The sequence below is a fragment of the Balaenoptera ricei genome, chromosome 18 (assembly GCF_028023285.1).
Source record: "Balaenoptera ricei isolate mBalRic1 chromosome 18, mBalRic1.hap2, whole genome shotgun sequence".
NCBI lineage: Eukaryota > Metazoa > Chordata > Mammalia > Artiodactyla > Balaenopteridae > Balaenoptera > Balaenoptera ricei.
The window spans coordinates 44,784,285-44,806,482 of NC_082656.1; the positions used below are offsets into that span (position 1 = coordinate 44,784,285).

The 22,198-nt window shown below is 35.2% G+C and overlaps 2 protein-coding genes across 2 annotated transcripts in view; one reads left to right on the forward strand and one right to left on the reverse strand.

Moving 5' to 3' along the window:
- Window positions 1-22,198, reverse strand: part of PCDH9 (protocadherin 9) — a 1,000,311-nt gene that overhangs the window by 774,198 nt on the left and 203,915 nt on the right. The gene's annotated exons all lie outside the window — the stretch shown is intronic.
- On the forward strand, window positions 11,840-12,286 carry LOC132352697 (TSSK6-activating co-chaperone protein-like). The gene has a single exon (XM_059903392.1). The coding sequence runs from the start codon at window positions 11,852-11,854 to the stop codon at window positions 12,284-12,286; it is 435 nt and encodes a 144-aa protein (XP_059759375.1). The 5' UTR covers window positions 11,840-11,851.

A 22,198-nucleotide genomic window follows, 5' to 3' on the forward strand; every position in this document is an offset into this window, starting at 1 on the left:
TCATTCTCAGTGTGTAACCAACACTCTGGCCATCAGCCCATATCAACTCTGCTGACTTGCTCCTCAGAAACAGTTCTGTATCTTTCATACTTGAAGCCTTAAAACCCAGATCATAAAAGACATTTTCCTGTTCAAATTTAAAACCAGTCAGAACTGCACAGCTTCTTTTGCCTTCTTTGAACCTAGGCAAGTTACTCTTTTCCACCAAAAGAAACATCACTTTCTATAACTTCCAACATACACATCCTTCTAGATTATTATTCCCAGCCAGATGTTCTGGGCCTGACTAATAACATTGTCTCACATTGATGTCCTCTGTGAAAACAAAGAACTGGCAGTTTGTAGGGGTAGAAACAACCATGGGCAGCTCATGCATAGTCCCGTGCTAGACCTTTAATCTCTCTTTCCTTGCAAAATGTCCTTTCTAGGTTGATTGTGTCCTCTAGAACTTTAATTTGCTTGCTAAAAAAAAGGATATCCTCAAACTTTTCCCTCAGAACATTCTCTCTGTTGCTCTGCTTACCTGGAGTCTGGATTTCCTTTGAAAAAATCACTGCTTTTATATCAGTGCTACCAGGTACCATAATTACATCTACTCAGCTTCCTTTCCCATTTCCTTTAACAAAGTTCTGAGTTATAAGCACCCTACCCAAAATATCCATCCCCGCCTCTCCCACACACATAACCAACCCTCCAGCAGGTGACCTATTTCTGTACCACAAGCAGTCAACTCCTTTAAAGGTCTCTTGTGAAGAAGTGGCTCAATTAGTTTTGAACTGTGTTTTTGATCTTACCTCTCTCCTGCTTCTTGCAGCTTTCCCCTAAGAACGCTGTATTCTCCCTCCTGAAATCCATTGCCTCCATCCACCGTTAATTTACATGTAGATGTTTTAAACCATCTTTTGTTGTCAAAGATCTCTTCTGAGCCTAGTTTCTCTTCAAAAAGCAGTCCCATCTCTCCTTCCCTTAGTTACTACATTTCTCGAATTAACTGGCTAGCTTTATGTTCTTTTTACTATAAGATAACCATTGCCTCCTACCCTACAGTGAATTTGTAATTGTCAATGCCCAAAATCAATTAGTGGTCTTACAAAATGAGTTTTGGTCTCCATCAAGTTCCCTTGATATCACTGAAGTATTTAACAGTGGGATACTCTTTATTTGTTGAGATTTTCTTCTAGAGTTTCCATGGCATTATTCACTTCTGGCTTTTCATTTACAACTTTTTTCTGCTTTCTACATGGGCACCTCCTTTGTGAATAACCCCTTAAATGTTATTTGGATTTGGTCTTCACTCTCTTGTATTCTCTCTCCCCCTATTCTCCTTGGACAGGCACATTGGTCTCCATGGCTCTACTGTTATCTAAACATAGGCATCTGTCAAAACTGCAGATATTTGGGTTGATATTAAAAATATAACCTGAATTTTAAGATTGGAATATAGATACAGAAGAATATTAAACAATTTAGAAAAATCATACTCTGTTATTCCTTTCTTTCTATTGCTTCCCCTCTTTACTTCTGATATTTGGTTAATGGTATCACCAGCCACCCCATTACTCAACTTAGAAATCATCAAATCCTATTTGAATTATCCTTCTCTGTTTCTATGTCTTTCCACAACTCATTTCTAATCTACTTTTATCACCACCATCACAATTACAGATACACAGAACAGGTTAAATACATTGATCAGACTCAAGAGGCTTAAAAACTTTGATGGTTCTGTTAAAAGGGTTCAGTCTACATCTGCTATTCAGATCCTTTACATTTTGGTCCCAAACTCTTCTTCTACTCTCTATTCCTGCATAATTGTTCCTTTTATTCCACCCAAGCAGAATGAATCTCTATTTCATCTCTGCTCCCATGGCACATTGGTCACTCCAGTACTTAAAACTCTCCACTCCTGTTTCATTACGTTCTTACCAGGTCTGTTCTAGTTAGAACTTCCTGAAAGCGGCAGCCATATCATTCATCTCTGTGATTCTCACACCAGCACAGCTCCAGGTAAGTATTTCTGACTCAATAAATGTTTTAAAAAATAATTTCAGTAATTAAAATCATTCTGATATCTACAAGAATATGCTGCCTCTAGATGATGTTAATTCAATAGCAAAACATGCTTTAGTGTAGTTTTAAGTTTATTAACATTTAGTGTATGTCTTTTCTTTGGAAGAATTCTAAGAATGTTGTTGAGCATCGGCATGACATTTTACAATACGCCGCCCATGCTATTAAGTGAAAAGTCTGAATATTTCCCCATGGTAGAGATAAAGAAAATAAGACTCATAGAGGTTAAGTTACTTCTCATTGTCACAAAGCCAGTGGGTGACACAGTAAGGATTAAAAACACTTACTTTGAATTTCCATTCATTAACATATACACTCCATGAAGCATTCATTCAACAGTAGCTTCCCATCTCTTTATGAGGACAAATGAGATAATGTCTGTAAGACAATTTAAGCTACTCAGGAAAAGCAAGCTATATAATTTGAGATGAATTTGATAAATTGGATCCACAAATAAGTAGATTGGCTCAAAGCCTCGATGAGAGGAAGTTATTGTGTCATTTCCCCAATCATCTTGCCAATTTACCTCAAGCTTTACAATCCTACAAGTCTTCTATAGAGCTCAGCAAATGAACTTCTTGAAAATGAGTTTTGGTCTCAACTCAGTAAATTTTATTTGTACTTTCCCCATATTCTCTCCAATAATTCACTGACCCATTACACCACCGAAACTACTACGCATCCAAACCAGAATACAAGCACATTTGACTTGTTTCATGGCTAATATTTTAGCAGTAGTCTCATATAACAATATTGATTTGATATAAAAGCATTTTCTCTTTCATATTATTACATTTATGTGTAGGTTCCACATGATAATTCACCGTATAAGCCTCCAAGGGTGTACTCTTTGCACAGCAGTCTTTTTCAGTAATAGCACCTACTACATAGGACCCAAGGGCACCCATTAAGTGCTCAATGATATTTTCTACAAGACATTTTTTTGTCCTCTGAGAGCATTTCTAGCACTCTCAGAAGGGCAATACAATCAGTGCAACCTGCAATAGTTCTGAATTTAACAATGTGAATGCTATTGAAATAGCCATAGTATACAAAGAAGAAGCTGCTGATACTGGGCAAATGTGAATCAGGAGCGAGCCAGACAAAGCTGGCCATGTCGTGTCTTCCTCTGTTTAGAAAAATAGAATGATTTCATTTAGGGCAGAACCGTGATCTGTTGGACAGAAATAGAGTAGAATTCAATTTGATTTCATAAGCAAAACCTGCTCCAAGAAAAGTGGCTCTGTATAAACCAAAAATGCAATTTAAACAACACAATACATTTTAGATATCTGAATGTTCATTCGGCTTTACTATAAATGAAGTTTCACTTTAAGTGAATTATACTGTCACTTTTGGGAATCTAAATAAATCTTGCTCTCTAAGAAATTTACAGACATTGATATTCCCTTACAGTTTAAAATATCCCTGTTTACAAAGATAAGGCAGATGGGTACCAGCAGATGGGCACCGTGAGGGGAAAAGGAGAGGTACCCACCTGTTACTGTGCATGTGCCCATGATCCCAGGTTTACTGAGGAGACAGTTCTATTTTTACATTTTTTGTTTCAATTCTGAAGGGGGATTATGAAGGATAAATCATAGTTAAAACATTTTTACTGTATTAGTATTTTTAGAACTTAAATGTATCCCAAATGTAAAATACTGCCTGTCTTCAACAACTTCTCACAGAACAAGAATTACAAAATCTTCAGGAATTTAAGAAAATTCTTGCTTTGAACAGTCTATGAGTAATTAAAACTATAGTGCATACGAGTTTATCAGTAGTGAAGTAGGGACAGAAATGTTAAAAGTTTTTGCTGTGCACAGAGAAAATTACAAATCCAATAATCTCAGACTGATACTCCAGAAAGTACATATTAATTTAGAAGTAATGGTGTAGGTGAGAGAAAATTACAACTTCAAAGACCCACAGATACACAACTCAGCTGGATTTAAGAATATTCTAACCTAGACATATTTACATACCTTCATTTGATTAGTAGTAATCCAACTCTTTACTGTTACTGTTTATTTTTTTGATTTTACCAAATTTTGTTTGATTTGAAGCAATTCACCTATCACTAACATGCAGTATGTTTTGTGTGTCACCATTCTGTAGACATTGCCTTGTGATAGTCAAAATGGCTAACAAATCCATTCAGCGAACATGGACTAATTGCTAATTATGTGCAAAGTATGTTTGAAAAAAACAAAAGTTATGTTGGTAAATAACATCTTCGGGGTTTCAAATGAACCTGCAATTTAGTTAGAAAAAGAGTTATAAATGGGTAAAATTAATTAAGAATGAGAGATTCATATTGCATTTCAAGAGGAACACAAATAAAATATGTGGCATGACAATAAATGGTATGGCCAAATAATGAGTTACTTAATAAACTGAACATATTCTCACATGAGATTCCCCAGTGAATCGATAAACTAGGAGTCACCTTATCTCAGTAGTAGCAAATATATGTCCCCTCACTTGGCCTCTCTGATTAATTGGGGGTGGCTTTCAGAAGGGTTGTTTTCTTGAGCCACAACCAGGTTTAGTTACAGTGATTACTCTGATTGGTTAGCACAGTGCCTATGAGTACAAGGAGGGAAGAGATAGTATTCACAGTATTATTTGCCATCTCTCTCCTAGACCCCCCCTTCTTTTCATTCTCCATATGTTTTCAAGCTCCATACACAGTCTTCCAAACACCTCAGCACTCTCTCATCCCTTACTTCGACATTGTAATGCCCCCTGTTCTATTCTCTCTGCCTCTAAACTCAATAATGCATCCTGATAACTAAATGTTCTTTCTGAAATTTAAATATGAGCATGTCACCCCCTCCCCCCTAAATTGAAATGGTTATAAAGTTTGAACTTCACTTATTTGGCAAATAAGAACATTCCTGATCTCATGACTTCACAAGTATCTAGTCTCATGACAATCATCCTCACCTGCCTTGCCTGTTTCTCACTTTTCCCTTACGTAGTCCTAAACTGAGTACTGCTCCTTGAACAGCCCCATTATTCTTGACATATGTTTTCTCCTTTTCTTGAAATGCCCTCCCTCACAAAGTTCACATGAGAATCTTCTCTTTTTCAAAATGTCAGTTCAAATAATTGCCTGTGAGGCCTTTCCCAACACCTTCTTTCAGGCAGTAGGTCCTTTCTTTTTGCTATCTATATATTTCCATTGTAATCTTTACTTTTTGTGGCTCTCCCACAAGATTGTAAGGTCATGAGGGAAGGCTCATGTATTCTTTCATTGGTGTCTTCCTAGGGCCGGAACATCGCGATGGCCAGGGGATGTATTCAGTGAATGCTTCAGGAGAAGAAGAATAACCTCAAGCTATAGTAGACAGTGGACGTGTTAGAGAAGACACAGATATCTGGAGGGAAGAGAGGAAGCGTCTGGAGAATCCTGGAGGGAACAGAGCAGAGCTTCAGAGGCAGCAAAGGGGAGTACCAGGTGCACTCCAGGGACAAAGTTCAAACTGTTTTGCCCACATGACAGACAGTTAATTGGGAAAGAAGAGTGCCTGGATGGGTATGGTAGCTGGATCAGGTGGCTTTTGTCTAATAATTTTCTTTATTGGACACACTCTCTCAATCATCTGCAAACTATGAATTCTTTTGAATCCATTTTCTAAGTTTGAGTGAAAATATTTTTTATCAGTTTTCGGCAAATAAGACTGACTATTATATTCTATAATTCAGGATGCACATGTACAAAGTTATGTTTTTAGTCTGTGTGTGTAGCGTATGTTTCTTTTTTCTAAAAGTCAAGTACTGCTCATAGGCAGAATCCATCTGTAAAAAAAAAAATACAGAAAAAAACAACAACAAAGCTTTTATTTGGTTGTGTGATACTCACTTATCCCAGTTTGACTATGTTATGTCATGTGTGACTAATGTCAATGCATCCACCACCTGCCTTCTCCCCACCAGCCACTGACAAGCTGCAGTTAAATAGGAGAGAAGTACATTGACAGACAAAATTATTTTTGGATTCACTGCTCAAGTAAAGCTTTGTTGAATCCATAGCAACCCAAGCAATACCTATATCTGTCTGGATTACTAAGGAGGAAAAATATGGATCAGGAGGCCTGAACCCCTGAAAAAGTGTCCCCACACTGGGAGCTGAAATGCAGATATTCCTTTCTTCCCAAACTGATTGCAAAGCAAAGACAAAAATCAGGAACAGACTGTCCATCAAGAAAGCAGCTGGGGGCTTCCCTGGTGGCGCAGTGGTTGAGAATCTGCCTGCCAATGCAGGGGACACGGGTTCGAGCCCTGGTCTGGGAGGATCCCACATGCCATGGAGCAACTAGGCCCGTGAGCCACAACTACTGAGCCTGCGCGTCTGGAGCCTGTGCTCCGCAACAAGAGAGGCCGCGATAGCGAGAGGCCCGCGCACCGCGATGAAGAGTGGCCCCCGCTCGCCGCAACTAGAGAAAGCCCTCGCACAGAAACGAAGATCCAACACAACCAAAAATAAATAAATAAATTAATTAATTAATTAAAAAAAAAAAAAAAGAAAGCAGCTGGAAAAATAAAAACAGTGAAATATGTAGTTGGCATGTTGCTTTTATATACTAGCCAAATCCCCACAGGGAAAAATGCCATGTAGATTTCAGTCAATAAACAAATATCTGACAAGAGGTCAAATAAATCAATCCAGCCTGTTATATCATATGCAGAGTAATGGGAATAGAATCATCATAATAACACCAGTAACAATGTGTTTGGTTTTAAATGGATTGTGTATCTGTCATCTGCTAACCTGAATCATATGGGACTTTGGAAAATTTTTATTTGGTGTATGAAATGCTTTGAGCCCACAAAATCTGAATATGTGAGATTTCTATCTTCAGGTAAAACACCAGTGAAAATAAGTAGAAGAAAACTGAGGTAAAACTAGACAATTCAAACAAAGTGTACAATTAAGTGTGAACGTCTTCATTATATAAATATCTGCACATTATAATTTGGCATTTCTATTCTCTTTTTTTCCCCTTTGCCTACATGAAATAAAAGAAACCTATTCCTTTATCAAATTTTCAGTCTCCCTTTCCATTTCTTGTCATGCAATGTGCAATTCATTCTTATGTTACCCAATGCAGACCTAGTCAAGCTTCAAACTCAAGATGCAAAATGACAACTGCTTAAGTTATATTGCTATACTGCACAACTACTAGCATACAAGGAAGAATATTTTGCTCTACCTATAAGCCCTCTTTAGAAGATTAAGTGGATTTCTGCAGGAACCACTCAAGAGTTTTATTTCTCTCACCTAGCACAGTGCCTGAGTACCAGACACTCAATAAATATTTAATAAATGAATGTAACAGGAAAAAAGGAATCATTAAATACTTGAGTGCATACTTAGTGACAAGTAGTGTAGCTTTATTTTATTCAAGTACCCATAAAAGTTTTTGATACTAGAAAAGTGTCATTGAAATAAATCACATATTTTCTCCTTTTATATCTCTGGGTTTAAAAATTGTACATGCTACGATGAACGTACTAAAGGATGTGGAGGTGGCACTTTTTACACTAATTATGATGTCATTTTCAAAGGTAAATTTTTGTTCTCTTTCTTTCAATATATGTGTATGAAATATATCCCTTGCATTTTTGTTAATATTCACCAATTGGAAAGTTAGAAAAAGTATTTATGAATTAATTAATTTGTATCTATTATGGCCTCAAAATGGAAGATTTCTTCATTTCATGAAAATGCTCCAGCCTCCAAGTGCTAGGATGGACAAGGAGGTCTCTAATTAGGCACCTGAATCAGAGCCTAGGAAGACTAGGGTATTCCACCCCAAACCCTCCCCCTCCATGGTGAAAAGCATGTAAAATACCTTTGCTACCTGTCTCCTCAGCCAGGAAATATGCATGACTTCTGTGAACACCTGTTTAACTCAACCTGCTACACTGAGCATTGTAAATTACCAAAATGTGGTTTCTTTACTTTCTTGCAGGAAACAGTATCTTACTCTCCCACTGTTCAGTCACATTTAATAGAGATGAATCTTTCCAACAATTCAACACCCTCAGCTCTTTTAAAAACAGGGAGGCCGACTTTTCTGAGATAGTCTTTAAATTTACAAACCGTGGTGTTCTTTCCATTAGTGATAGAAAAGAGTATTGCTTGCCAATCAGACATCAAAGGCTCCTCTCCTAGGTTGAGGCTTCAGGAATGGGGGTGCAATTTTTGTTGAAAGGGAAACGGATTATTTAAGATCAGCTGCTTCAGTGCCCTGATACTGCGACAGGGTCTGCAGGTGTACAGAGTTTGCCTATTGATACAAATTGAATCTGAAAATAGCAATTTATTCACCAAATCAAGCCAATCACCGCAATGCAGTTTTCTCTTTCAGCTCTTATTTCCAACCAACCACTCTTAACAAATTTGCAACTTCTGTTTTACAGTGAACATTTCTGTTTTAGGAAGGGGATTGGGGGTGCTCTCATGGAAAGCCTTTCTTTTAGCCTTTTTAACTTTGAGGCTTTATTTTAGAAGACGGTTTGTTTATAGTTGTACTACTTAATCTAGGTAAAAATGATCAACACCTGTTCTAAATTGGTACTCCCCTCCCACACTCCTTTTTCTCTTCTCCACCAACTGCCATTTGCCTTCCATTACCCATAAAAAAGCAATCACATTAGCGTCCTTTGTAACACAATTTCAAAACTTCAAAGGCACGCCAGAAATTCTAGAGTAAACTGCATCTTCTATATGCCAACATAATCAACTTCCAGGAAATGGGAAAGAACATAAAATAAAGACATATTTGAAGTGAATCTTTTTTTTTTTTTTTTTATAAAGTGACATAGGCTTTTTTTTTTTAAAGGAATTCCTTTATTTTTATTATTTATTTATTTATTTTTGGCTGTGTTGGGTCTTCGTTTCTGTGTGAGGGCTTTCTCTAGCTGCGGCAAGCGGGGGCCACTCTTCATCGCGGTGCGCGGGCCTCTCACTATCGCGGCCTCTCTTGTTGCGGAGCACAGGCTCCAGACACGCAGGCTCAGTAGTTGTGGCTCACGGGCCCAGTTGCTCCGTGGCATGTGGGATCTTCCCAGACCAGGGCTCGAACCCGTGTCCCCTGCATTGGCAGGCAGATTCTCAACCACTGCACCACCAGGGAAGCCCTGAAGTGAATCTTTTGATTTTAACAGTTACTTGAAGTGACACCTAACAGCCAAGTCAAGAATTTGAAATAAGTAAATGAAAGATAGTTTGCCTGAGGTGAAGCAAACAGACAAAAGAACTCTCAATTTGGATCAAAGACTGGACAACTAAATGGACCCTCTCAAAGATCTGAATCAACACATATCCCTAGCATTTTGCCAGGCTCTCCAAAGCTCCTGGATGGAGAAAGACTCACAATGGCTAAGCACAGGTTGTTGTCATGGTTACAAGCAGCCAACAGAAAAAGAAAGTAGCTTAAGAAAAAGGCAGTTGGGAAACACTTAAAAGAAAAACAGGCTGGACTGGTACATATGCATACTTCAGTGCAATTTTTAGGCAAAGACCATATTCTTTATATAGACTCAGAAAGAATATAAACAAAGAAAATAAATTATATCAATAACAGACCAGACTATATTTTAAGGATGTCCCATTTTATGAGGGTTTCTATCTGGAGGAGAAAAAAGAAAAAAAAAAAAAAAAAACAAGAGGAAGATGAGGAGGAAGAGAAGTGATAGGGATAACAGTAGCTCTGGTTGCCAAAATTGTTCCCTTGGCCCTTCAGAAAAACAAAACCTGCATGTAACTGTCAGCCCATGTACTACTCTAAATTCTTTATCAGGAAGCCAACCGAATGAGAAATTTGTATTTTACCTTCAAATCAGTGTATTTTAATGCAAATGGATGATGAGAAAACATTTAATCTTTTAGATCAAACGATATAGAACTTTATAGTCTGGTGAAAACTAGTTAACTTTAGCAAAGATTGACCAAAAACAGATGATTAACTATTAAAGAGCAAAAGTTTCTATTAGAATAGGCTAACTCCCACCATACTCAATGGCCATTGGTCATAATTTCCATGTTTAGGAGTGCAACACTCTATGGGCAACAGTGCACTGGAGCTGTTAAAACCTGGTAAATTTTCAGGAATTTTGTGATCCAGTTACTAAACACAGTCATTGTTAAAAATTAATATATAAGAACTTATGATTAAGTAAATTATATTAAAATCATTGCTTTACCAACTTTTACTCTTGTCAGTGATCTCGAAGTTGTTCCATCTATTGTAAGTGTATGGTACAGATAGTATGTAATGCACCGTCTGTGCATCCCTTTTCAACTCCATGCTCTATAATATCATGTTGGTAGCTTGAAGGACTCACACCATAGAAATTATCAAATACGCAGGGCTTGATTTAGTGCTTTGTTGATTATCTAAACTTGAGAGTGATGGAGAAAATATTAATACAGAATAAACTTAAAATGTGTCATATCTGTAGCCATTACTTGCACATAGTAGAAGAAAATGATGAAATGCTCTTCCAACATTTGAAAACTACTACCTGATTAAACAAATAAGTGCTTACATTGTTGATGAATGAGTGAAGTTCTGAAATATGTCTTACTTCTCTTTTACTTCTGTTTTGCCTATTAACATAAATGAAAATATCAGAAAGATTCATGTCCGAAGTATACTCATTTGTCATTTGCCAGTTAAATGAAAATATTCTGTAAGAATCATTTGGTTATATGAAATTTAGCATGAAATATGTGATTTGTAAATTGTGAGCTATTCATTCTTTATATCAGTAAAATATGTAATAAACGTGTGTCTGTGTGAGTATGTGTGTGTGTACACATGCTAGGGAAGAAGTTACTGTTTACTATGGTACTGTATTCTAACTTTCTCTTCTAAATGGACATGTGAAAATGTTTAGTATATTTTATCTTAACTCTTCTGTGAAAAGCCAAGCCATCTGTTATAGGACACTACTAGAATATTGGACAAATGTAATGAAAAATCAAAACCAAGTCATTTCAAATATAATTCATGAAATGACCAAGAAAAACTGATATGAATGTTTCCTTACTCTTCATTAAGTATTCAAAAATCTCTATTTCTATTGAGGGAAGCCCCTTTGTTTTATTTTTCTCTCCAGACCGCAGGAGCACATTCAAAAGTACATAATTATGATCTTGCCATTGGCATCAAAAATTAAAATATTCTCTTTGGAAAAAAAACATGTCAGAGCATGAGATTAATATTGATCTACTCAGTTTCCACTTGTTGAATTCCACTATGTGCTAAGTTAAAAGCAATTCCATTCTTGAAACAGTAGACTGCATATTACTAGGGGAAGGTGGGAAGGAGTGGTTACAAAGGCTTGAGGGAACTTTTGTTGATGTTTGAGATGTCCACTACTTTGATTGTGGTAATGGTTTCGCAGGTATACCCACATTTCAAAACTTACCAAGTTACATTTTAAACATGCGCATCTTATTCCCTGTCAGTTTTACCTCAATAAATCCATTTTGAATGTTTCTAGAAAGATAGGTTAAAGAACATATATATGTGCTTTTACTACATATATTTATATATAATACTATAATATAATATAATGCTTTAATATTATATAATACTATGTAATACTATAGTATTTTACTATATAGCATTAGTGTTACCACTGTGTAGCTGATTTTGTGCCTATGTTTTATCTTTTGTGCTATGTTCTTTTAAAAAAGTAACGAATGACTGCGCATGTGTATCAGCTACAAGGGTGGGTGCTGGGATTGAGGCTTTCAATGAACGCTGCAGGCACCACACCTGTTGGTGTTCAGATGGAGCAGCGCTCTAGTCATCCTACTAACAGAAGAGCCAAAGAGGAAGGTAATGCTGTGCCTCTTTGTCAAGACAAACCCTCCCCCAGCGTTATTAATCTTCAAGCAAGTTCCCCATCAGCTACTTTCCTGAAAATCCTGGCCACAAAGCTGCCCTCGGGAATTGACCACAAGCCCAAGGAATACCTGGGACTCCTAGAATGTATGTATGCCAATCTCCAGCTTCAGGCCCAGCTTGCCCAACCGCAGATGGCTATTTTGGAAAATTTACAAGCATCCATGACACAACTGTCTCCTGGAAGAGAAAGCAAGAACTCTTCTCTCCCAGCCTTATCTCATAATCTATTGTTAAATCACCTCTCCAATTCAGTAAATGAATTGTGGGGGAAAAAAAAGTAACAAACATTTTATAATAAACAGTTATTATGTATTTTAAAGTAAGAAAAACACTATATACATAGAATGAATTTTTTTTTTTTTTTTACACAGCAATACCTATTTATTTACATATTATCTATAGTTGCCTTTGCACTAGAACAGAGCTGAGTAGTTGAGACAGAGATTATATCACCTGCAAAGCCTGAAATATTTACTATCTGGCTTTTTACAGAAAATGTTTGTCATCCTATGAGCTAGATCAAGAAACAGGATACTATCAGCATTAAAAAAAAGCTCCCTTGTCCCCTCGCCCAGTTATAACACCCTCCCTGACCACTTTCCTGACTTCTAACACCATAAATTACCTTTGTCTTTTTAAAAATCTCTATAGAAATGGAATTGAACAATACTTTTTTTTTGTAACTGGCTTCTTTCATTCAATATCATATTTATAAGATTCTTCCATGTTGCCACAGGTAGAAGAACTTCATTTTCATTTCTGTAGAGTATTCCTAGAATGTGTACCTGAAGCAAAATGATGAAACAGGTGAATTTGTTCTTGATACCCACTCCCATCTTTCCTTTAATTACATGTGTTCTTTTTTTGTTTTGTTTTCATTTCCACTCCCAGATAATTTACATTTTTCTCCCCTCCCCCAACCAGTCCCTCAATCCTCTCCCAGTACTCCTGAGCACTGCTAAGGATTAATGTGCTATCTGGTTGCATTTTAATAAGCAAAACACTATATATATAGAATGAATTCATTTTTAAAATGAGAAATGTAGAGAAAAAGATAAAGATGTTTAACTATTAAAGTTAGTTAACCTAGGACTTATGAGACTACAAATTTTAAACTTTCCTTTCTTGTACTTTCATTCTTAATATGTTTTTCTTCTGAATATTTTAATAATACCTGTTACTTCTCTACATTGAAAAATATGTCATTTTAATACCTATTTACAATACACATACATTGACACCTTAGAATAAATGACACCTTAATTTTGATGGATTACCTATAAATTTAAATAAGGGCTAGACAAATTTTGACATCTTCAAAGATTTTTATTCTTTCTTAACTTAAAGGTTGACTATTAGAGTTGAATTAATCAGAAAGATAATTCTGGCAAAATCATGTTGGCCTGAAATCAAATTAGCTTCTAAAAATAGCTTATATGAATTCTGTAATTTTAAACAAGTCTGTTAATATATTTTTTATCAATTTCTTGATTTATTCAATAAATATTTTGACTTAAACACTGATTATGCAAAAATGAATGAAAAAGTGATCTACTGTCATGGAACTCATAATATCAAGGCAAGACAGATGAAATTATAATTTTGATAAAATACTTTAAAAACTGTTGGAACTTTTTCTTATCAGGAAAGAAGAGCAGAAAGAGAGGAGAATATATCTTCTTCCAATTTGTCCTGAGATGAAATTTATATGTAAAAAGCTGTGCAAAGTTAGAATCATGAGAAAAATATAATGGCTTCTTAAAAACAATATTAATACTGTCTTTTGTAAATTTTCACTCTTTCTAATTAGGTAATTCTTGAAAATATCCTATGTAGACTCTTGTGGAGGCCTGTCCTTAACCATAAAGAATTATCTACTTTTTCCAAGGTCTGCTGTCTTTCCACCCCTTCTAAAAAGTGCTTCAGTGGTTAACCTCTTCATTCAAAAGCTAATATATCCCTATGTTCCCTACAAAGCGGCTTCCTTTACTGGCATAATTCCCCGCCTGTGTTTTAAGAGCCTTGACTAAGTTGTTTTGCCTTTTAGTTTGCAATGTGCTTTTGAATGATCAATATGCATTATGGAACCATGCTTATTCATTGTTTTTTCCAACCAGGAAAACACATTGCAATTCTGGCGAGAACATTTAAACATAAATAATACTATTCACCTAGTGCAACCTCTCATTACTCTCCATTTTTCAACTCCCAAACTCAAAGATTTCAGTTTGGTTTTCTATAATTATTTTTTCATTCTTTCCAGGTAACTTTCTCAGTTTAATAAATAATATTTGGAATCCTTTTATCTTCCTGTCGAAATCATTGTAAAAATGAACAGAGGCCTTGGGACACTCACAACTTCACAATTTTTGAGCCAGCCACTTTTCTTGCTGGCTTAGTGAGCCCATTATCAGAAAAAGACTGCATGTTGTCTTGCATGAGTAGAAGAAGAAATGTCCCAGGTGTACCCTGCATTGGACCTATAGCTTTAGACCAATAGCAAAACATCTTCCATGAGCACAAATAAGCAAAGTGGAAGACAGTAAATTGTTCCCGTAATTCAGAATGCTTAGAAGAGCCTCTAAGACCCAGCATTCTTTCCCAGATAAGGTAATTTCAACTGAGATTGAGGATACTTCTGCCAGAATCCAGGTGCCTTCTGCCTGAAATACTCTTTATGAAAAGATTAGTTTGCTCTTCATACCTCCTTAGAGCCTTTACCCTGCAGGTTGAGGGTCTCTCCCTCCATATGTTAATGTTTACCTCCACTCTTCTTCCATTGTTAATTAAGGGTGTTACCTGATGACTTAGGAAGAAAAATTACAATTTTTTGACAATACAATAAAAAGTAGCAGATATAAGAAAATCTAATACATCCACAACTCCTAAAGTAAGTTTATTTATTTAGTATTTAAACAAGTCACTCACAGTAATCTATTCAAACTACTAGTAACACTGATACAGGAAACTTAGACTAACTAGCCCTAAAATTGCATGCTATGTTTTCAAAATTGACATTTTGAGAGTAAAATAAAGAAAAAGAATTACTGCTTCACACTGACTTTGTATTCAAAGCATAAATGAGTGAAAAAATGGAACCATTTATATAAAGCTTTGAGAGAGCTGTAATGTTGCCTCTTTATTTTATTTTTTTTTTTCAGCCATAAACTGCTTTGAAAGCAGGTGTTAAGAACCAATAATGAAAACACAGTGTAATCTAAAGCTAGAATCATCCATAATTTTTGTAATGAGCAAACTTGATAAAAAACAAGTTATTTCAAAAAATTAAAATATATGTATATATAATGAAGTTAAAAAGTATCCATAGTTTCTGCAGCTTACAATAATAATTTCTTCCAGAACTTTTAACTCTTTTCTTATCTGTAAAATCCAATTCAAGTAATACTTGTGCCCTCCAAATTATCTTGTTATTCTATGTTTAAAATATAATTTTATAAAATATTGCATTTTTCATTGTTTGAGTATTCATAGATCCCTTTTCCATTATTTATGTCTGAAATATTTGCCTTGCTGGGGTACTTTATGGAGAATTAACAATATTTGTATTGTTTTTGATTTATTATTACAGAGTTAAGAGAAGCTACCTTTGGAAACTACTCTTTTCAAAGAGACAGAGCCCTTCTAGTCCTACTAAGACTTCATATGATTTTGTAGAAACTTGCCAATGAAAAATAGAGGAAAAATTAATTTCAAAACAAATGTTCACAAAAGTTTTAATAAGAGGAGCAATTCTACAGAGAACACAGGTGCACTTGTACTGGCAAGAATTTTGCAATTAGCCATTGGGCTTCCAGTGGAAATTGTTAGAAAAGCCAGCAATCATAGACCGTAGATGTGAAGGCAATTGCTAAATGTTTTCTTTAAATTAAAACATCATCTTTAATAAGAAAAATTTAAGAAGTAAATCTTTCCAATTTAGAGGAGTATAACATTGCTTGTATTTATGCAAAAATTCTATTGAATATTAAAAAAGAAAATGGTCTCCTTTGTCCTAAGGTTTATACCTAAAACCAGAATGTTACTACATGTTATTGACACAGTTAGAATGAGACTCATTATAAGACTATTTGGACAAATGTCTGTGCTATTTTTTAGTTTGAGTTAAAAATAAACTGTGAAAGCATGAGTACCATTAGCTATATTGTATAAAGGGCACAAAATTTAAGAAGATAGTTTTTAATACATATAAGAGGATTGATGCTCTTCCAGGCAAGTTGCTGAGTAGCAATTTGAAGAGCTTGCCTCCTAAGTACAGCAATCTGTTTTGAAGCAATGTTTTGAAGCAGTCAGAATCGGTTATTAGTTGTAGATCTATCAGAATGGTTTTTATAGTTTGCAAAATCTGAATCACTGAATTCTAGCATTGACCCATGTTTTTAGTCTGTTTGCTAAATTTCCTTCTAAATTGTTCAAAAAAAATTTACATGGGTCTGAGGAAACCCTTGGAATACAAGCTGGACACCCTACCCTGACTTTTGGTCCACATTTTTTTTTTTTTTTTTTTTTTTTGGCCATTCCTTCAACATAAATGTACAAGTAAGGAGGCTATAATAGTCACCTTCATACCAATGAGAATTAGAATTTCTCTCTTTCTTTTTGTTGTGATTCTTTATTATAAAATAGTACATCTATCTTTTTACTGGATTTTGAAGCAGGATAATGAAATATTTTCCATGTTAGAGCTGTGAGTGACTGCAATGAAAAGTTAATGTTCATATATATGATAGCACCAGGTAAGCAATGAAAAGGTAATAATGAAGGGGGATAAAAGGAACTAACCCAATGTTCAGGAAGTGTTTTTTCAAAGATACAGAGGGGCTGAGTTCATCTGTCACAGATGAGATACTAAGGACTGAAGGAAAAAAAAAAAAATGGAACATTAATAGGAAAAAATGTTGTTATCCAATCTCTGAGAAGACAGATGTTGGAAGGGTGTGTTAATGAGGGTATGTTGATTTAAAGAATGTCTGTCTGCCTGGAACAAGGGTGTGAAGCCATGATAATCAGTTCTGTGACAGGTATCTTGTGACCTTTAAAGGAGGACAAGAGAATTTTGAAAATTCTACCCTTCACAAATGCTATATTCACATCACTGAGTCACTGGTCCCTGGAACTGCCTACCTCTCTGATATCTGTGATATGAAATTATTAAATGTCTTTATTGCTTAAGGAATATTTGATTGCGTCTTCTTATACTGGAAATCATTCCCAGACAGTCTGTGAAGCAAGACATTCAGTATCTTTTGAACACTTAATGTGCATTTCAATTCAGTGTTGATAAACAAAACAATAAATGAGACATCTATTTACTGAAGACAGCAAGGATTAGGAAGAAATTCAGACTCAAATTATTTTATAAGAAAATCACTATTACAACTTACAAACTTGAAAAGGATGGTGTTTTATTTTAATTTTCATAAATAAAATGGACAGCAATATACTCATACATTTTATACTATTTGAACTGCAAATAATAGCATACATATATAATAATCTAAGGCCAGTTCATTACATTTTCAATACACTCATCCTGCCTATGACATTCATACAAAAATCTTCATTATTGGTGAAGTGGGATTTTACTAATGATCTTCCAGCTTGTTTTGTTAAAGAAAAACAAAAACACAAACCAATGGACACTGTAAAATACATATCTGTGCTCTACCTGTGCTATCCTGGGCCCCGGAAACTACATGGTGGAACCAACTCTGAAGGAATAAATATAGTAAACTTTTTTTTTTTTTCTGAAAAATATACTGTGACATTGTTTAGGTCTAAATTTTTCATGCTAGATTGTTCTTCCATTTCTTAAAATTTTATCTGTTCAAAACAATTTAAACTATTCAAAGTATAATTTAATGCACGTAAGTTCAGAGATATCTCACTGCTGAAAGTTTAGTCAATTTGTTTTACTATCTTAGTCAATCCTAAAATAATATTTCATTCCTACAGAAAAATTGCATGATTACATAATGAATATAGTGGTCTTGAAATATTGTGCTCTGTTGGTTGTGTGTACACGTATACACATATGCATATATGTATATTCATGTATCTGTACATGCATACCTTGTTATTACATGATGCATAAAGAGAAGAAAATGCAGGTTCAATGATTATCAAATAATTGTTAATTTCTTCATGGCATTTTTGAAGCTCCAAGCTGAAACATTTGCTCAGTTGTTTCACAATTAGATTTCACACCAGAGGTATGCCACAGGATACAGTGGCAGGCAGGTATGTACAGTCCAAAGTGTGCAAGTCACGTAGAGGGCATGTGTCTTTTTCCAAAATGTCCTATCAAGGTTTATTCTTATATGGATGTGCTAGACATAACATTTACTTGTATATATATACATTGTACATTAATAGATATAATCCCCACTTCAATTCTTCTATTGTATTTACTCAGAATTCCCATAATGGCTGAATTATGTTCATAGAGTTAATACACAGTTTCCAATTTCTTAAGCGAACACCTGCAGCTGTTCATTACAACATTATGCTTCTCTTAACTTTTGAACCTTTTAAAGCTAATCTCAGAAATTGGACTTCATTAAAAACGAAGAGGGCTTCCCTGGTGGCGCAGTGGTTGAGAATCTGCCTGCCAATGCAGGGGACACGGGTTCGAGCCCTGGTCTGGGAAGATCCCACGTGCCACTGAGCAACTGGGCCCGTGAGCCACAATTACTGAGCCTGCGCGTCTGGAGCCTGTGCTCCGCAACGGGAGAGGCCGCGATAGTGAGAGGCCCGTGCACCGCGATGAAGAGTGGCCCCCGCTTGCCGCAACTAGAGAAAGCCCTCGCACAGAAACGAAGACCCAACACAGCCAAAAATAAAAAAAAAATTAAAATTAAAATTAAAAATTAAAAAAAAAAACGAAGACTGCTTCAAATGCATAAATATGTAAGATATAATTATATGATTTAAACTATATGTTAAAATTATATTATGAAAATTAAATTATATATTAGTTTTTGATTTGTTAGGGAAAAAAATGGATGGTAATTATGAGAAGGCACCTAAGGTAAATTTGAACATGGATTAATTAACTTTGCTTGGAATCAAGAAATCTCCCCACCAAATTTGTCTCCACAACAATCTCAAAAGACTGAAGAGGAAAAAATATATCGGAGCAAACGTATCACTACTTCCACAGCACTACTTAGAGCCAGGTTACCAAGGATGAGAACTGTTGTCCTATCTGTGCATAAAATAATACAAATATTTAGAAATTTAGGACATAATCCAACATTTGTTCTTGGTTGATTTTCTCATCTGCTTAAAATTATCTGACCACACTCTGATTTTAACCTTGAAAACTTATAGACATAAATCATTAAAACTGTTCCAAACAATAAAATGTTAAAATATGACAAAAAAGAACAACTCTTATATATTTTCAAAGCTCTGATAGATTTTCTCTTTTCAAAGTGATTACTCATGCCGTTGACGGAAATTGGAACAGCACAGGAGCATTTTAGGAGAGTCACTGTCTGTTCTAAATCTAAAAAGGAAAAACATAAAATGCCACATCTCACAATCAACAAAATGTATTCAGACACAACTGTAAGGAGGAATGTTTTGGAGGGGAATGCGTGTGCCTTTCACAAAAATGTTGTAGGTACTGTGAGATTGGTTTTGCCCCACTGTTTCATATTTTATCTGTATTCATAAGCTAACGTACAATTCCCCAAATCAAGTTTCCAGCCATTCAAATCTCTATTCCTACATAAAGCTGTAAACCCACTAATCTCTTAGCCTTTTGATAAGTCAACACTGTAATCAATAGCATGCTGCCTTTAGGTCTCAGGGACATCCTTTGATTAACACAAGATTTCCAAGAGAAACATATGAAAATCATATCACTGCAACTGCATCAGACGGTCATGAAACTTTGGGAAACTGAGACCTTCAAGGGAAATGTGAAAATGAACAGTAGTAGATAAATGTCAGTTTCAGAGGTTTGGACATTTTGTTATATTTAAATTAAAGGCGATGTTATTTTAGCTCCTTCCTTCTCTAAACATGTTGGTTTTCTCTTTTAGGAGATTCTGATAAAATATGTGATCATCCCTTGCCAACATTTTCAGTTCCTCTTCTGTGCAGACAGCAGGGTTTATATGATAAAATTTTTCATGACCATGGACCTGCATAACAATGTGAGGCACTGGCACATTTTCAATAAGGCTATGCATTTGTTAAGACTGGCATTGGGTGGAATTCTCTAAGTGGAAGACATCATGGCTTGAGAAGCAGGCTTAGTAGTGATAGAAGCTGCTCCGGAGAAAGCATCATTATCATGCAGCAGTCGTGGGATGAAATGGGGATTTATGAATCACTGCCAAGGAAACTAAATTACGGGTTGTAAATTAAAACTGGGGTTTAACATATACCTGACACTAGGCTGGAGGATCTAGTTTTCAGATTACCCCACAGACTTAGTTAAAAGCAGCTTTAGAGTACCCCTCAATCCCTGATACATTCCCTTCATCTTTCCACAAAATCCTACACTATTTTTTGGTTGCAGTGTCATAAGGAGAAAAGTCTAAATCAACTCAGGAGAGGTTTTGGATTTCTTTTTAACTTCTTTTCAACTCCAGGTTAAATAGTGTTGGAACTGGGGGAAAAATGCTCACTTTATTAATGTTAAATCATGAAGTTATGGTACTTGCTTGGTTTGCACAGAAATGGTTTTGGAGCTTGGCTTCTTGATTCATATATGTATCCTCAACCCTGAGCCTGGGGATATTTACACTTTCTGTAGGTTTACTGTACGTATTCTATGAACAGATAGAAAAATCCACTATACAGTTTAGATTTTAAAAATGTTATTTAAAGATTTGTTGTTGTTCTTCATATCTATGGCCATCTTTATGAACTCTTATGATCCCAAGTATAAACACAAAATCTGAAGGCTTGATTCCAAATCTACCTGTACCATCTTACAGAAATGATCAGGTGTCTGTTGAGTACACAATGCTATTCTTGTTTTGTTGTATAGATCTGATACTAGGAGAGTTCTTTCTGTGAGAACTATATTGCAGCTTTCACATGACAGAAATATTTTGAAAGTTCTTCTCTGGCACCAAGCATACTGTCACAGAGCATAGAAATGAGAGCTGGAAACTCTCAGATGGGTCATGGTTCAGGACTGTTCCATTTCATAAATGAAAATTTATTACTGCTATTCTTCAGTATCTTAGAAAGATAAAATTAACTGGACCTTCTTCTAGTAAAAAAGACCAGTTTGAGAATGTAGGGGCAGAGTTTATTTACCCCCATAAACATTAAGTCTTGGCCAATGGAGAAATGTCTTTCTGAGCAATAAGAATATCAGAATATTGGCATACAGAGTGATTTTTTGATAATAAAAATAGTGAAAAGGTTACTGTAATGGACATGAAAAGATGGTGGTGGTGAGAGGGCTGGAGGAAAGACTGTAAATATTAGAATATGGTTGTGAGATAGTACAGTAAGGAAAAGAATTCCCAGAAGCTTAATGTTAAGGTATAAATAACAGTTCATATGGAAATGATGAAAACAGCTGTTAAACCAGAAACAGAAATCACAAATGCTTTAAAATAAGTTACAAAAATTCCACTTGAAATCAAGAACTCACTTAGAATCCAAGGAAATCACCTCTGATATTGGCTGCCAGTATAAGAAATTGTTTGGGGTTTTACATTATAAAATGAATTAAATTTTAATTTAAGATGAACCTGTTTTGGAGCAAAAATACCATAACAGTGATTGCATTATGAAAAGACACATACTTCAAACATTTTCCAGAGATATTTTAAGATCACTGTAGATCTGAGAAAATATGAATAAAATGATTGTAAACATAATTACCGTAGATAAGTATAGTAATTTAAATGCACATGTATATGTTTAGGATTTTAGAAAACTGCAATCTGGTGTGATGTCTATAGTATTAATTTTTTAAGATAATTGATCATAAGGTAATAACATAGTAGATTGCTTTAACAAACATACACATGCCCCAAATCTAATTTAATTAGATTTGAACCAAACTGTATCCAATTTCCTGATGAAATTACAAATCTAATACTTAAAAACACCTAGTCAAATAATCTACTCTTTCCCATGATAGTAAAGCACTTAAACAATAATAATCCATTAATATGACTTTTTAATAAAAATAAACA